This window comes from Haliotis rubra, unplaced genomic scaffold, assembly GCF_003918875.1.
Source record: "Haliotis rubra isolate DU_JTF1 unplaced genomic scaffold, ASM391887v1 Scf170, whole genome shotgun sequence".
Classification (NCBI taxonomy): domain Eukaryota; kingdom Metazoa; phylum Mollusca; class Gastropoda; order Lepetellida; family Haliotidae; genus Haliotis; species Haliotis rubra.
The window spans coordinates 373,572-392,843 of NW_025765670.1; the positions used below are offsets into that span (position 1 = coordinate 373,572).

General features: G+C 39.2%; 1 protein-coding gene across 1 annotated transcript; it reads right to left on the reverse strand.

Annotated features, from left to right (window-relative positions):
• Nucleotides 1-712: 712 nt before the first annotated feature.
• Nucleotides 713-19,271, reverse strand: LOC124272545 (steroid 17-alpha-hydroxylase/17,20 lyase-like). The gene is made up of 11 exons (XM_046707754.1): nt 19,104-19,271; nt 14,043-14,218; nt 13,076-13,153; nt 11,760-11,855; nt 11,044-11,137; nt 8,757-8,915; nt 6,257-6,465; nt 5,722-5,850; nt 2,799-2,903; nt 2,209-2,343; nt 713-1,740 (listed from the first exon to the last, which is right to left on the reverse strand). The coding sequence occupies exons 2-11, from the start codon at nt 14,197-14,199 to the stop codon at nt 1,394-1,396; spliced, it is 1,509 nt and encodes a 502-aa protein (XP_046563710.1). The 5' UTR covers nt 14,200-14,218; nt 19,104-19,271; the 3' UTR covers nt 713-1,393.
• Nucleotide 19,272: the final 1 nt, after the last annotated feature.

The window sequence follows — 19,272 nt, forward strand, 5'->3', positions numbered from 1 at the left end:
TAATGTTCATTTATTCAGGCTAATTCAGGTTCCACATGATTATTGTGAAGCTCTTTTCCAATGCAAATCTTCATGCGCAAATACAATGCACCAATTCACATGTTGTTGGATCAATTTTGTGAGAATATCTTTCTTGTCACATTCGGCAATATTTGTGTCATTTCTGTTTCTTAAATGCATTCTTAAAGAATTGTCCTCCGTAACATATATGCTGGTTGGTCGTTGGGGGCATATGAATAGAGTGGATGGCAAGACATGGTCATTGCCTGTCATTGTAAAGTGTGGGAAGTTGTTCATGATATCGATCACTGGTTTGTCCTGTAAAAACTCGAGTATGTACAGGCACATATGTGGAATATTGCTGATCGCGGTTTTAAGTGTCCAGAGAGTAGAAGGGTAGGGGTTCGATCCTGGTAGCCAGATTCGGTGGTGAAAGTGTGAGGTGATGGGAGCCTGGACTCGGAGGGAGGTGAACCTGGAGGTCCAAGGGGATCTGACAGCAAAACTGACATCGGCTCAGTCCGAACGTATACATATTGAACATACTTCGGGAATCATGAAGGACAAGATCAGCAAAATGGATAAAAGCATATGTGATATGAAGACAGAGGTGGTGAGATATTGAAACAGTAGACTCATGGTTTTCTTACTTCGTTGTTAGACAGAACCACTATATTTTCTTTCAAAGTGATGACTGATAGTATCTGATATAAGACTATAAACACCGACACTGTGATATATCATGATAACTACACCGACAATGTGGTATATCATGACAACTGCACCAACACTGTGATATATCATGACAACTACAAACACTGTGATATATCAATATAATTACATTCACACTGTGATATATCATGATAACGACACCGACACTGTGATATATAATGATAACTACACCGACACTGTGATATATCGTGTTAAGTACACCTACAAAATAGCAAATGGTCGATGCCAAAAGTGTTCAATTTGTTAATTTTGACAATTGTATTTATTTAAGATGAGACTTGAAATTTAAGTAGCAATTCCATTCAAAATGAATAAAAAAATATAGACTGAAAAATGGAAAGAAGACAAACGACGTTTTCTGTGTGGTAGTTAAAGAGTAAATCCTATCATATGATTGTCTATATAGTATATATGTCTTAAACCTTTCCATCGATTGGTCAGTCTTAATTAGTTGATTTTAACGCCACACTGAGCAGTATCGAATCACAGGTTGTCCGTCATAATAATTCTGGCGTTTGTCACCACCCCACCCTCATTGGCTGAGTGAAGTTGTAAACATCTCAGACATTAATCACCTGGATGTGTTATTCCACAGTATTTTGACAAGATAAAAAAGACCTTGATACTCTGTTCAAAATGACGTTAAAAACAAATAACCAACTTAAACTCTCCATTCCATAACAACCTTGTATCTCCCTGGACTATTGACAATCCCCTTACTCTGTGGCTCAAAGTCATGCTGTGTTCCAGGGGCGAGGGATATGGAGAATACCCTGAGGATTCCAGCAAGAAAAAGGTTAAGCTCGGGTTTTGCAACAGTCTCACCAAGACAGACTCTCCTTCCGGCAGAGAACGGAAGCCAGCTTTCTGGCTTGGGGCCCATCTTCCCATCTGAGTCAAGGAATCGTTCAGGTTTTAACGTATTGACATCTTCCCACTGGTCAGGGTCAAAGTGCAAAGCGTCGTGGTTGATGATCACCATTGTTCCCTTGGGAACATCGTATCCACCTGCAAGTCATACATCAGCATCTTACAAACGTAATCTATCTACCAACATGTTTGAAGACGTGATGATAAACATCTTCATTGGCCTAAAATGTAATATTAAAAAAAGGAACATCATCATCATGAGCAGCAGCAGCACAACCACCACCACCATCCACCACCATCTATCACCACCACCACCATCCACCACCATCTATCACCACCACCACCACCACCACCGCGGCCACAATCACCATAAGACTCGAAAGCCCTGGTGTCATGAATGCTCGAGATACACATGCAGGCAGCAACCATTTGCCATAGACAGGACACGGACCAGGAAAGATGAAAACCACATAGTAATATGCACAAATGTTCATATTGTTTCTTTGAATATTTTAGGATGAAATCCAGCTCATATACACCATCGGTATCACCCATATTTATCCTTTTTTCCATTATATACGTTATGCAACGTACTGCAATACCTACCAACTGTGGTATCGCACAGGGTGGAGTGAGGAACGCCAGTGGGAACGACTGACCTCAACCTCATGACCTCATGTATCACTGCATCGGTGTATGGCAAGTTCTCCCTGTCCGAAACGTGCACGTTCAGATCAGGACCTGCAACCACAGCACATATCACTGTCAAGAAGACATGGACAAGGTCATATGTACTACCCACAATGCATCGTAACGCAACATTCTGCATCCTCTTTGCTAACAGGCTGTATTGTGTTTCTTTGGCCATTTTTAGCAATTTCACAAGTCAAGGTTTCCAAAGGAACTTCAATCACATTCAATTCGAAGTGGCACACCGGGTCTACATGTGTATGATGTATGCACGCATTGTTATGATATCTTGAACATTGTCTGAATCATTAAAGGAAAAGACGATAAGACGGTCAGCCTGAGTTTTTCATTCTCTGTGGAGTTTGGTGAATGATAAGAGCATATTATGTGTGGTTGTATATGCTCAAAAGTGTCATTTAACGGACTCGCACGGACCTTTATTTCATCCTAACATCAGGAGTGTTTCTAGGGTTCTAAATAGTGCATCAGACTTTCTCACAACGCACCAATAACAGAGTCCACCTCTTCCTGAACCTTCTTCTGAATGTCAGGGTGTAGAGCCATCGCCAGGAGACACCAGTGGAGCGTGTTCCTAGTGGTGTCTATACCAGCTGAAACGTTACAGTGTAATAACTCAGGGAGAGATTCATTCAAATGGCTAATATGATAAATATCTTGTAAAATAACAGTGAGTGGTGTGTGTAACTCATTGTTTCAAGAACGTGATTCAAGAGAAGAAAGGAAAAATTGAAGAATAATCTTGGAGCAACATTTGAGGATATTGAGGCACGAATTATATATCACAGACCTAGCCAAGATAGTATAGAACTCTCTGGAATGTATTTTGACCATATAAGTGAGCAAGTGCATGCCACAGGCATTTCACATCTGATGCGCTTGTATGAAGACTTTTTGTTCTCACCCTTGTTATCCAGCCTAGGCATTCTAAGAAGCTCGAGTACTGTTCCTGCTGGGTTAATGTTATTATCGCTGATCTAATTCCTATGTCAGCTGCTTTTTTACATTTTACATTTCATGCATGTCCGTACATCAACTCTATTGTAATATCCTTGCCGTATTTCTTATTGACTTCTGAACCAACTTAACTTTGGTAAAATGTTACCTGTCTTTTTAGCGCTTGATGGTTTCAAAATGAATTTTCTTGCGTTTTGTTAAGAATTTTAGTGACTTTATTGTTTTCATTAGGACAATGGCACGTAACTTGTTTTAAGTAATATCATATATATTTTTTTGAATTTGTAAGTTAATTTTGTTTTATTATGGACAGCACGTGAAAGGGCGTTCATTAACTTTCTTTGAGTTGTATACAACTCACACTTTACTAAGGATCACAAAAATTCGCAAATTCATTTAAAAGGTAGATTTATAACCTGATAGTGTATTCATTTAAAACTGTTTGAATAATGATATGGTAACACATATTTAGGAAAACAGCCACTTTAAGCTAACTGTATGCACTTCATACATGAGTAACCATAAAAATGGTTTTCATGGCACCAATCAACCATTTTGCAAATCATGAAACGAGTCATTAACAAGTACACAACTCCTGTCAATAGCAGGTATGGTTTCCACAAGATGAAATGACAAACTGAAACCTAAGATCCATGCTTACAATAAGCTTAGATATTTAAACCAAATTTGGCCCCATATCATAGTTTTCTGTTGAATCTATGACTTGAACCTTTGCAAAGAGTAAATAGTATTTATATGGAGTGAAATCGCATTGGTGCAAACATAAATAGACACATGGTGTGTCAATATGTTGTATATCACCATGGTGTGTCAGTATGTTGTATATCACCATGGTGTGTCAATATGTTGTATATCACCATGGTGTGTCAGTATGTTGTATATCACCATGGTGTGTCAATATGTTGTATATCACCATGGTGTGTCAGTATGTTGTATATCACCATGGTGTGTCAATATGTTGTATATCACCATGGTGTGTCAATATGTTGTATATCACCATTGTGTGTCAGTATGTTGTATATCACCATGGTGTGTCAGTATGTTGTATATCACCATGGTGTGTCAGTATGTTGTATATCACCATGGTGTGTCAGTATGTTGTATATCACCATGGTGTGTTAGTATGTTGTATATCACCATGGTGTGTCAGTATGTTGTATATCACCATGGTGTGTCAGTATGCTGTATATCACCATGGTGTGTCAGTATGTTGTATATCACCATGGTGTGTCAGTATGTTATATATATCACCATGGTGTGTCAGTATGTTGTATATCACCATGGTGTGTCAGTATGTTGTATATCACCATGGTGTGTGTATGTTGTATATCACCATGGTGTGTCAGTATGTTATATCACCATGTCAGTATGTTGTATATCACCATGGTGTGTCAGTATGTTGTATATCACCATGGTGTGTCAATATGTTGTATATCACCATGGTGTGTCAGTATGTTGTATATCACCATGGTGTGTCAATACCATGGTGTGTCAGTATGTTGTATATCACCATGGTGTGTCAGTATGTTGTATATCACCATGGTGTGTCAATATGTTGTATATCACCATGGTGTGTCAGTATGTTGTATATCACCATGGTGTGTCAGTATGTTGTATATCACCATGGTGTGTCAGTATGTTGTATATCACCATGGTGTGTCAGTATGTTGTATATCACCATGGTGTGTCAGTATGTTGTATATATCACCATGGTGTGTCAGTATGTTGTATATCACCATGGTGTGTCAGTATGTTGTATATCACCATGGTGTGTCAGTATGTTGTATATCACCATGGTGTGTCAGTATGTTGTATATATGTAATTGTATATCACCATGGTGTGTCATATGTGGTGTGTCAGTATGTATGTGTATATCACCATGGTGTGTCAGTATGTTGTATATCACCATGGTGTGTCAGTATGTTGTATATCACCATGGTGTGTGGTATGTTGTATATCACCATGGTGTGTATGTTGTATATCACCATGGTGTGTCAGTATGTTGTATATCACCATGGTGTGTCAGTATGTTGTATATCACCATGGTGTGTCAGTATGTTGTATATCACCATGGTGTGTCAGTATGTTGTATATCACCATGGTGTGTCAGTATGTTGTATATCACCATGGTGTGTCAGTATGCTGTATATCACCATGGTGTGTCAGTATGTTGTATATCACCATGGTGTGTCATGGTGTATGCATGTTGTATATCACCATGGTGTGTCAATATGTTGTATATCACCATGGTGAGTCAGTATGTTGTATATCACCATGGTGTGTCAGTATGTTGTATATCACCATGGTATGTCAATATGTTGTATAGCACCAGGAACCAGTGTCACTGGAAGGTTATCATTATGTTTACTGCTGTGTAACACAGTCGTTGATGAAACACAACTGAAACGTCTTGCATAAACTATACCACTCACCAGAAAATAAATCAAAGATTGTCATGGCCATATGTGTGTTTGTAATCTGTGACATGAGGACAGGATCGTCCCCTTCCTCCGCTTCTTGCTGAGCCTGTATCAACGCATCTGTGATGTCCCGTATCTCATCTGTAATGGTTTCAACAATCAATCAGTCTGTAACTCTGTCTGAAGTCGAGTAATTGTCTTGTTTAACTCGGCATGCTGCAGTGGAATAAAAGCAGCAGAGCATTTTTTTCAAGTGTCAGCCAGGAACAGTAAGTTTTACCGTAGGGTAGTAACAGTAGGTTTCACAGTAGGTCTTCCTGGGTTTTAACAGTTGTTTTCTCTAGACGTCAAAAGGACTGACTGACGCATTGACGGATAGTCAAGGCTGGGTATTCTTCCACACTAACAGATTCTATTGAAGAAACGCAAGTCATCGTAAATAATGAGCGGTCTTTTCTAAGCTGACTCATCATTCATTACGAGTGTGTGTGCTATATGAATTAACAACTCTTGGTTCTTAATTTGCTACATCCTAATACGTCCTCACCTTTGTTGAACGTGTTTCTGTGGGTTGCAATTTCTTGCCTGATAGCATCTGATACTTTAGAGGCGATTCGAACAACACGTCTGAATCTCGGCGTTGGGCACAGACGAAGAGGGGGAATAGAATCTTCCAGAAAACCTTCTGCAAAGTCTTTCGCGAAATTGTCCAGAGAGACGACGTACATTTTATAGTATTCAGAGTCTAAATCATAGCTGGAATTAAAAAAAATGCACATTAGTCTGGTTGAACCCCGTTTTATACATTTTTACAGTTGACATCGTTATGTCTCTGTCATATATACACATGGAAAAAAATATCGCATCGTCTCATAGTCCATAGTATCAGTGTGTAGCCTTTACCCATAGTAAAGGAACATATCTAAACCTCAGTTTAGCTTACTACCGGGATACACTGACTCGCATGGAATAAATAAACAGGAAATATAAACGCAAAAAGAACAAAAAACAGAAGTTTATTCAGAGAAGTAAACATGTAGAAAACACTTACTCGTTTTATTGTGCTAACATGGTCGTATGGCTTTAACAGCTGCAGTCATTTTCAATATTTTGGCATACAATCTTCTAAAAATCACGTAAGTATCAATAACCGATCACAATGTCAATATCAGGTGTAACTGCAATGTCTGCAATACCATTCCAGACCCTTCTCCTCATTGACTTAACCAGACGTTAGATTTTCTACTGCAGGACTTCTCTGGGGTATTCAGCGACCCATATTGTCCCAAACATGTTCTATGGGATTGAGATCTGGACTGCTGGGCCATGGTAGAGTTGCTACCGCGTTTTGGCGGAAGAAATCACCAACGGCACGTGCATGATGTGACTTGGCATTGTCGAAGGCGAAGATTGGTCTGGTGTCTAGAGAATGGTCATCGAAATGTGGTACAACAACCTTGTCAAGGAGGGCAGGGAAGCATTGTTGTCTATTCATTTGTTTCCTGATATTCGCAAGGTCAAGTTTACAGTGATGTAAAACGAATCTAGACACTTTCGTTTAATGACCTCATGTCAAATGGTACTTGCTCTCAGATATTCCAGTGTGCATATGCCATGTTTCTGCGACACCATACACGGACTCGGGCATTTGTTATGGACAGAAGAAATACAGTTTCGTCAAACCAGTAGACCGTTCCTCATGACGTCAGATCCCATTGACGCCCAGTTTGAGATCAAACTGGGCTTGCTGCCTTTTGTTCTGGGAATAACAACGACCACCTGAAAAAGTGCAATAATTTATAGATGTCAACTTGCTTATTTTGAGGGATAGGGGAATGATGAAGGAGTAAGAATATACTCCTAAACGTCGTGTGGTGAATAATGAAGGAATAAGAGTATACTCTAAAACGTCGTGTGTTTCAAAATAAAGAAGTTGACATCCATAAATTCTCGCCTTTATGATTATCACTCTAAATGCCGTTCAAAGACCGACCGTCTGAAAGTCCGTTTAGCTGTATAACCGGCCGGTGTATGCGATTTCTGACCGTTCTCCTAGACAAACGACGATGAGAAAGCCCCTCCACTTTTAACAGAACACTTGACATTACCGTGAAGGGCTGTATGGTACCCAGGGGTTGTCACTCTTGGTCGACACGAACGCTGGCGGTTCTTAAAGTCGTCACTTTGCTGATGTCGGTGATAGTCGATACATGACAACCAGCATCTTTTGCAGTATCAATGACCTGCGAGCAGTCAGCATCTTTGAGCAATTGACCCCCTGCTAAACGGTACTTGTTCTCAGATATTCCATTGCATATGCAGTGTTTCTGCGCATCAAACATGAGCTCGGCCATTAAGTCATGAACAGAAGCAATACACTTTCGTCTGACAAGTGGACCCTTCCTTAAATCCAAGTGACGTCCAGTGTGACACCAAGTTGGTTGTGCTGCCTTTTGCTCTGGGAAAAAAGACCGTCTGTATGCGAATTCGGACCGTTCTCCTGGATGAAAGCCACTCTGTTTTTAACACAACATTTGACGTGAATGGATGAAGGCTTGTGATTCTGAGAAAGGATGCATTCTACCCAGGAGTTGTCTTGTTGAAACTTTGAGTTCGTGCATCAACAAATAATTTATCGATTATCTTTGAGAAACAAATGTAGAACAGCATGTGGGTGGTGTTGGTGTCATATTATCAAATTGGTTGGTTCGTGTTTAACTCTGCACTCCAATATTCCAGCCATATGGCAGCGATCTGTAAATATTCGAGTCTAGACCACACGATCCAGTGATCAGCAGCATGAGCATCAATCTCCGCAATTGGGATACGATGTGTCAACCAAGTCAGCGAGCCTGACAACCCGATTCCGTTAGTCGCCTCTAACGACAAGCATGGGAAACTTATGACCATTTATAACCCGGATCTTCACGGATCAAGTATGTTCCAACCTACAATTGAGACATCTTAGACTCACAGAACAACAATACGTATAAAAACAACATATATGTAACAGCAAACAACAACAAAATCATGGTAAATATAATGACCTGATCCTGTTGAACAACGTTCCTGTCATCATGTTGGAGATCGCCAGTGACAGGTAGGGAAAAGGATCAAAGGCTCCTTGCTCCTTTCTCATTAACTTCGTTGAGATGTTTAGTGACTGGGATACTTTCAAGCTGAGGTTATCTCCCATGAGATACTGCCTGAAAAACACATACATATATATAATAGCAAGAAACTAAGTACAATTTAATTTATTTTCATGTATGTGTACATAAATATACATGAAAATATATTAAATTGTAGTTAGTTTCACACATTCATACTTTGGGGATAAATGTATCCATTTTCTCATTAAAACTACAAGCTAAGTCTCGTGTATTACCAACATTAATATCAGTTTTAAACATATCACAGAATTTACATCCATGCATAAGATAAGCACCACCCTGTATTTTTACCAATTAATTTTGTCTGAAATGAAATTCTAAACTCTTTCCGAAAACTAACCTTTATAATTTGATAGAGCAAGCATTTACCATTTCAAAAACGAAAACATCATTAAAATTACCATGTACTTAAATTAGGATAATTGCCTATATTTAAAACAGGTGTTTTTTGTCCTAAAACAAGTTACCTTATTTGAAAAGTGAAAGTTATAATTGATTATTATATGTGTCCTATAAATTCGTTATTCATTGTGTATGGATGAAAGTTTGTAAACTAAGAATTAGGAAAGGTAAGGATCTTGTATTGGATCCTGTGGTGGAGAGGAAGCCAGTGAAGGTCTTGAAACACTGGTCTGATGTGATCCCACATCGCTGTTCAAGTGAAGACTCTTGAAGGTGTATTTTGTACTTTTTGGAGCTTATTTATTAGTTGTTCTGGAAGGCCATATAGAAGCGAGTTACAATAGTCTATAATGGATGTAACATAGGCTTGGATTAGAGCTCGTGTGGTATCCACATCAAGATAGCTACTTATCAGACCAATGTTTCTGATGTGGTGGTATGAACGCTTGCAGACAGAGTTGATACGGATCTCCAAACTGTGACGAGTCAAAGATAACCCCCGGATTCCTGGCATGGGAACTTCAGTTTGGAACTGTGGCAGATGAATCTTTGTACTGGTTTGCTTAGGGGATATGATCGACAACTCTGTCTTGTCATCGTTCGGTTTAAGAAAGTTTGATGTCATCAAGTGCTTTATGTCGTCTACACAGTGTTGGATTCGCTGATAAGATATTGTTACTGGTAGTGGTTTGAAAGCCAGATAGATCTGACTGTCATCAGCGTAGAAGTGAAACTCGAGGTTTTGTGCTCTGGCGATATCACCAGCTGGTAGCCTGTATATAGTGAACAGGATCGGCCCAAAAACAGACCCCTGTGGATCACCATGAAAAAGATCTTTCTTCTGTGGGTTTACACCACCGATACTTACAACCTGTGGTCTACTGGACAAGAACGATCGGATCCATTCCAAAGCTGAACCCTGGACGCCGATCCGGTTATCCAGCACATTAAGAAGCACATTATGATCCACAGTATCGAATGCTGCTGATAAGTCTAATAGCACTAAGATAGCTGCTCCATCTTTGTCAATTGCTTTCAGGAGGTCACTCTGAACTCTTGTCAGGGCAGTCTCTGTGCTGTGGTGGGTCCCATAGGCCGACTGGTAGACGTCGTAACATTCATTTTCCAACATGTGCTCTTTCAGTAAAAGTTGTTTTACAAACCAAACAAATAGATTAATGATGCTGTTTTCAGTTTTTGTCAATTAGCAATCTGAATTGTTGGAAAAAGGTCTGAATCTTTGACATTCGGGTTCTTCCTGATTATACATATTTAAAGCTTACTTGATGTGTAAATGTCATCTTGATATATAACTGATTTGTTATTTTTGGTCAAAACTTAATTTAATTGTGTAGTTTCAGCAGGAGAGGAATAGTTATTTTGGGTAAAAATTCAGTCCCATCACATTTTCATCAACATATTCTTTCATAAAGAATAGAAAAGGTTATGGTATTTGTAAAATCTGTCAATGGATAAAGCTTCTTTAACTACAGGTTGATTAAATTGATGGCTATAACTTAACTTTTCTGTAGCATCACATCTTTATTTTCAAAATAGGGTGGTGCTTAATTAATGCACAGGTGTACGTTTGTTTCTTTAAGAATTTCTTAGTGCCAGTACAAACAGGGGTGTCGTAACTTAAGCAGTTTATTGGAGATGAATATCACATTATTGTATATTATAATGTACTGTTTGTAGAAATGTATCGCACTTATCCAGTATAACCCACGTGTCGTTGACAAAAACAATCTAAATTTACCTGAGTGCCTTAGATGCAATTTTACGGTGCAACTTCCATCTTGGGCCGTACGATGCCTGGGCTATGTCTTTTCCTCCCTCAGTGATTGTACGTACTTTGGATATATAAAGTGTATGAACTGACCAGGTGTAAGTCAACGCTCATTCCAACGCATGAGAGAATTTTGACGGTTTTATGAGGTATCATAATCCAAAACCATGAGAACTAGGAAACAACTTTCATGAAAATATCCTAATAACGATTATTAGTGAGTGAGTGAGTGAGTTAAGTTTTACGCCGCACTCAGCAATATTTCAGGTATATGGCGGCGGTCTGTAAATAATCGAGTCTGGACCAGACAATCCAGTTATCAACAGCATGAGCATTGATCTGCGCAATTGGGAACCGATGACATGTGTCAACCAAGTCAGCGAGCCTGACCTCCCGATCCCGTTAGTCGCCTCTTACGACAAGCATGGGTTGCTGAAGGCCAATATTGTAACCCGGACCTTCACGGGTCAATAACGATTATCAAATCGGAAAGGGAGACGTTTAAAGATTTGCAATTTCTTGTAAACATACAAATATAATCTGCATGGCATTCAAAAATATTTAAATGTTCAATATTACCCAAAATGAAGGAATAAAAAGTATAGAGCTGAATAATGAATTATATGGTCTGGTTCGAAGAATGTGTGTGGAGCCCTTGTGGTAAATGACTGAGTTCCCTTACAAACAAATGTTTGGGGTCTTCCTGCGAAGTCTGCTTGCCTTGTAATGAGGGCTTCCGTTACAACATCGATTCGACTTCAGAACAATTGCAGTTAGAGTACCTGAAAATCAATATGTTCATTTCTATTAATGTAAAGAATGCCTTCTTATCAGCGAATATATTGCATACATGTACATACGTGTCTTCTGTGCAGGGTGCAGTGTTACTGTTGTAGTGTGAGTAAGAAACTACCCATGACACACGATCCATGTCCAGACTGACCATCACAGTGGACCATGTAAGGTGTCCTCAGTATTCACCTGAGAGCTGTATGAGTTCTACGTTTACCCAGTCTAGAAATGAATAACTTGCATACATAGGTGTTTTCTAAGAGGGTGTGAAATTGCAGTGTTACTGGTGCAGTGTGAGCACGAAACTACCCACGGCACACCACCTAAGTGCAGATTGACCATAACAATGGACCATGTAAGGTGTAATCAGTATTTACGTCAGAGCTGTGTGCATTCTACATTCACCCAGTCTAGAAATGTTAATTGAAATAGACACCAATTTCCTTTCGTGAGGATCTACATACTGGCATACAGTATATACATATCTGGTATTCACTGTCTTTTCTCTGTCTGTCTGTCTGTGTGTGTGTGTGTGTGTGTGTGTGTGTGCGTGTGTCCGTGCGTGCGTGCGTGCGTGCACAGTTCATTTTCATCCGTTTTACGAGAGTCTAAAGATCACTGTTAAATAGTGCTGGTACCAAGTGTTCACAAAAAACCTAACGATGCACTTGAAGATCTAAAACTAAGGATGCATCTAAAGATCTCTATCAAATAGTGATAGTACCAAGTGTTCACCAAAACTAAGGATGCATCCAAAGATCACTATTAAATAGTTATGGTACCAGGTGTTTACAACAATAGCCAGGAGTGTCCTGCCCCACCTGTCGCACCTATTAGAGACACGAAGATGAACACTTTTTATGGATAGACAACATCTTTATTGCAGTAGATGCTAGGTTTCGCCGTAGATGCTAACACCATTATCAAACAACTGATCATTCATCAATCATCATTTGCTTGATAACAATAAAGAAGTTGAGTTCCTCTTCATCATACCATTCAAAATGCCACTTAAGAAGTTATATACACATGCGATCACGAGGCAAGTCAAGCGTTCACCAGAATAAGAAACACACCCAAAAAGCCTATATGGTGCGTCAAAATGGATAACTGCACTAGATATATTTGTCACTGATGCGTTAAATTTGAAGATGCACTCTACATCTGTACCTGATACATCATTGTACCATCGTGAACCAGGTAATCTTACCCAACTGAATCGTCATAACTGGACCGTATGTTTTGCTCCAATCACTGAGTTTTCGGAACAGGAGACCCCCTCGCACCTCTGGAGATAAAAAGTACCATCATGATGTGGTTTTACTTACATGGCTCTTCTTACATGCTTAATTACATGGTCGTATTTACACATTATATACGCATGGTTTTTGTTACATGATTGCATGTACATGGATGTTTCTACATCGGTCGCAGCCACGTTATAGATGTAGTTACAGAGTCCTGATCCACAAAGCGTTCGTAACGTAACGAGCTGTCGTAACTCTATAGTTTATCGTTGGCTTACGAATGTTGTTGCGCTACGAACGTTTTGTGGATGGGGACCCATAGTTGTACTCAGATTGTAGTTACTACAACGTGATGCTTGATACATTGTTGCATTCAGACTGCAACGCTAACCTGTTTCTAGTTACATGGTTGCAGTTACATAGCTGAGTGAGTGAGTGTGTTTAGTTTTACGCCGCTCTCAGCAATATTCCAGTCTGTCTGTAAATAATCAAATCTGGACCAGACAATCCAGTGATCAACGGCATGAACATCGATCTACGCAAATGGGATACGATGACATGTGTCAACCAAGTCAGCGAGTCTGACGACAACCATGGGTTACTGAAAATCAGTTCTAACCCGGATCTTCACGAGTAAGTTACATAGCTGCATTTACGCTTGTACTTATTTTATGCTGTCCAAACATACGTGAATGGTTGTACTTACATGGTTGTATTTACATGGGGAAATCGAAAACATCATCATTTAATCAAGTAATCTGATGTGTAGTTATATTGAGCTGACATGTCAAATCCAAAATGAATATGACACATACATAAAGGTCACTAACTCAAAATAGAAAAATAAGTTATCATTGAATTCATTCATTCGATGAGTAGAACTATCGATCTGACGTGTGAAATTCATAAATATGTATTTAAGTCACTTACCCAAAAGGTTTCCAATCAATGGCCATCCCTTGGGCCCGGGCGGTAGGTTGTATCGTTTCTTGAAGAGATTATAGGCGATCACTCCAACCACACTCCCAACAACAAGAGCCTGGATTACCACAGACTGCGGCCACAACTGAGTTAAACATTCAAGCATCGTTCTTCTGTAGATTGTCCTGTAACATAAGGAAATCACAGCCACTTAATATTGTAAGACATATCAGTCAAATACAAACCAGATTGTATGATTCCGACTTGAAATTGACTGATACGACTGTAAAAAATTAAACACATACATGTTTACACCTTAGGGTCAACACGCATTCTGCAAATGTCATCTAGGGTACACCGACAAAGGCGATCTCAGCGATGTTGACTTTGTTGTATGCTATTTCCGGTATCGACCTTATTAAGTCCGTACTAAGATTATTGCATTGTGTGTTAGAGTTCGGGAAGACCTCAGTCATACTGTTCTGTGGGCATGATCTTGGGCTGCAGTAGCTATTAAACCGATGAACCATTATATATAACGGATTGAGTGACTTGGACGAGTTCATCATACAACCAAATATGCACCTCGGTGTTAACGGACCTGTTCATAGACTGAAAGAGCATATGCCAACGGACAATTACAAATATTACATTCTGATACGCTCCCCAACACAACAGATGTCTAAAATACACATGTGGTAGAATATTAAGGATCAGAATCTGTACAACTTTCATTTTTTGAGATGATGACATTGTTTCACAGGATTCATCACAATGCTATACTAGGTGTGAACAAGAATGGAGTAACCAAGCACAATATATATGAACACACAAGATTAAAATTAAAATACATTTTTACATTTTTTTCAAATACATTTAGATTACCACACGAAGAAGGCCTATAGGCTATTTTGCATAAGATTTTATGAATGTAATTTAAGAACCGTTTTATCTGTAAAATATGTTCATTACAGAGACCAGATGTTAGTTTACATAGAACAACCATGTAATTAAACTATTTAGCAGCAACTATGCAACTACAGCCATGTAATTAAACTATTTCGCAGCAACTATGCAACTACAACCATGTAATTAAACTATTTAGCAGCAAGTATGCAACTACAGCCATGTAATTAAACTATTTAGCAGCAAATATGCAACTACAACCATGTAATTAAACTATTTAGCAGTAACTATGCAACTACAACCATGTAACTACCGCACAGTAACTAAAACTGTATCTTCAACCTAACTACATCTATGTATCTACAACCTATTTACAACCATGTAACTGCAACAATGAATCACAACCATATAACTACGACCACGTAAGTACAACCATGTAACCACAACCATGTAACCAAAACCAAGTAACTACAACCACGTAACCACAACAACGTAACAACAACCACGTAGCTACAACCACGTAGCTACAACCATGTAACTACAACCATGTAACTACAACCATGTAACTACATCCATGTAACTACAACCATGTAACTACAACCATGTAACTACATCCATATAACCACAACCATGTAACTACAACCACGTAACTACAACCATGTAAAAACAGCCATGTAACTACAACCACGTAGCTACAACCATGTAACAACAACCACGTAGCTACAACCATGTAAAAACAGCCATATAACTACAACCATGTAACTACAGACATGTAACAACAACCACGTAACTACAACCATGTAACTACAACCCTGTAACTATAACTGCGTAACTACAACCACGTTACAACAACCATGTAACTATAACCACGTAACTACAACCATGTAACTACAACCATGTAACTACAACAACGTAACTACAACCATGTAACTACAACCATGTAGCTTACAGCCACGTAACTACAGCCATGTAACTACAACCATGTAACTATAACCGTGTAACTACAACCACGCAACTACAACCATGTAACTACAACCATGTAACTACAACAACGTAAGTACAACCATGTAACTACAACCACGTAACTACAACTACGTAACTACAACCACGTAGCTACAACCACGTAACTACAACCATATAACTACAACCACATAACAACATCCACGTTACTACATCCATGTAATTACAACCATGTAACTACTTCCATGTAACTACAACCATGTACATGTAACTACATCCATGTAACTACAGCCATGTAACTACAACCACATAACAACATCCACGTTACTACATCCATGTAACTACACCCATGTAACTACAACCACGTAACTACATCCATGTAACTACGACCACGTAACTACAACCATGTAACTACAACCACGTAACTACATCCATGTAACTACAACCACGTAACTACATCCATGTAACTACAACCATGTAACTACATCCATGTAACTACAACCACATAACAACATCCACGTTACTACATCCATGTAACTACAACCATGTAACTACTTCCATGTAACTACAACCATGTAACTACAACAACGTAACTACAACCACGTAACTACAACCAACCACGTAACTACATCCACGTAACTACATCCATGTAACTACAACCATGTAACTACATCCACGTAACTACAACCACGTAACTACAACCACGTAACTACAACCATGTAACTACAATCCATGTAACTACATCCATGTAACTACAACCATGTAACTACAACCATGTAACTACAACCATGTAACTACAACCATGTAACTACAACCACGTAACTACAACCATGTAACTACAACCACGTAACTACAACCATGTAACTACAACCATGTAACTACAACCACATAACAACATCCACGTAACTACATCCATGTAACTACAACCATGTAACTACTTCCATGTAACTACAACCATGTAACTACAACCATGTAACTACAGCCATGTAACTACAACCACATAACAACATCCACGTTACTACATCCATGTAACTACAACCATGTAACTACAACCATGTAACTACAACCGCGTAACTACATCCATGTAACTACAACCACGTAACCACAACCATGTAACTACAACCACGTAACTACAACTACGTAACTACAACCATGTAACTACAACAACGTAACTACAACCACGTAACTACAACCACGTAACTACATCCATGTAACTACAACCATGTAACTACAACCATGTAACTACATCCATGTAACTACAGCCATGTAACTACAACCACATAAGAACATCCACGTTACTACATCCATGTAACTACAACCATGTAACTACATCCATGTAACTACAACCACGTAACCACAACCATGTAACTACAACCACGTAACTACAACTACGTAACTACAACCATGTAACTACAACCACGTAACTACATCCATGTAACTACAACCACGTAACTACATCCACGTAACTACACCCATGTTACTACAACCATGTAACTACATCCATGTAACTACAACCACGTAACTACATCCATATCATGTAACTACATGCAGGCTTGACGTGTTAATGTTTCTACGTATCTTAAGTCAATGTGTAGTTTACTGGTTTCACATCCTATTGTAGCCCGACTGCCTATTGTACTGTATAAACACTTCCCACACTTCCCTCACAATCCTTACTCTTGCTTGCCTGATAACACTGTTAGAACCTACACCCCCAAACGTCTCACCGTAATCAAGAAGTTGAACATTAATACATTGTTATCCTTTCTTACACATCTCTGAGTGAGTGAGGTTCAACAGTGAATCTGAGAGTGTAGGGAAGCCACTGCTGAATAACGACACAAGACCCGACACTATGGTATATCATGACAATGACTTAAGAAATACAGTTCGCTCTACCACCATGGTTAGTGTAATAAAGCACACTTTCGTCCTGAACTATTATAGTTAAAGCACGAACACATGGTGGTAGAGCCAACTGTATTTCTTTTCTAAAATTCCAAATTTAATACTTTCTAAGGATAATGACGATTAATTTAAGGCAGAAAACAAACGACGGTGTCAGTGACCTAAATTAAGAATCCTCGCACAGGGCTAACTTGCGCGCTGTTCTATTGATGTGTCTGCCCCCCTACGTTAAGACGAACGTTACCAGAAAAAAACAAAATTGTTCGATTACGAGGGGGCAGACTAGAATGGCGCAGTGCCGCGAACACATTGTGACGTAATGCAAAAAGTGCACATTATCGCCTGATAAAGTACTTTCTGCGACTTTGATCTTTCACCGAAGCATATTAGAATCTGTGATATATCATAAGAACGACACTGACACTGTAATATATCATGATAATGACACCAACACTGTGATATATCATGATAACTACACCGACACTTTGATATATCATACGAACAACACTGACACTGTGATATATCATGATAATGAGGATGTGACACTGTGATATATCATGATAACGACACCAACACTGTGATACATCATGATAACGATGGTCTGACACTGTGATATATCATGTCAACAACAGCGACACTGTGATATATCATGATAACGATGGTGTGACACTATGATATATCATGACTACACCGACACTATGATACGTCATGATAACGACGGTGTGACACTGTGATACATCATGTTAACAACACCGACACTGTGATACATCATGATAACGATGATGATGTGAAACTGTGATATATCATGTCAACAACACTGACCCTGTGATACGTCATGATAAAGATGGTGTGACACTGTGATATATCATGTTAACATCACCGACACTGAGATACTTCATGATAACGACGGTGTGACACTGTGATAAATCATGTCAATAACACCGACACCGTGATACATCATGATAACGACGGTGTGACACTGTGATATATCATGACTACACCGACAACAAACGAATATTGTGTCATGCCCTGTTTGATTGTGGAAATGCACTGTTTTAAATGTTACAAACCAATAAAACGTTCACCCCGTAACGACAACTACATCTGCTTCCCCTCGACTACAAGACAGAGACGACCACCCAGTAACCACGGTACAGTAAATACTGTCTGGAGGACTACACATTACACACAGAGAAGCTGTTTGTTGACATCGGAGCATATCCGGAAAACCGTCTCTGTAATTGACAATGGATAACGTGGGAACGGTGATGTCAGTAAGTATATAATATTACATACCTCGAAATACAGCAAAGGGCGGCAGTCGTCCTGGTAGAGAATCCAGTGTGAAGCCCGCAGGCACGAAAGACAGACCCCAGTACACTGGCACAGTGAGCTCTACGAGTGAGATAATAACATCGAGCCAAGCCATGACCCACTTTTGACTGTGCAGATATTGAGGGCGTGT

Bases quoted from the DNA above. Each gene is read 5' to 3' on its own strand.
- LOC124272545 (XM_046707754.1), bottom strand. From the start codon at position 14,199: ATGCTTGAATGTTTAACTCAGTTGTGGCCGCAGTCTGTGGTAATCCAG. The intron at 5,851-6,256 runs GTGAGGACGTAT...AAACCATTACAG, and splicing joins CAGAAACACGTTCAACAAAG to ATGAGATACGGGACATCACA. The intron at 2,344-2,798 runs GTGCGTTGTGAG...CTGTGGTTGCAG, and splicing joins AGAGGTGGACTCTGTTATTG to GTCCTGATCTGAACGTGCAC.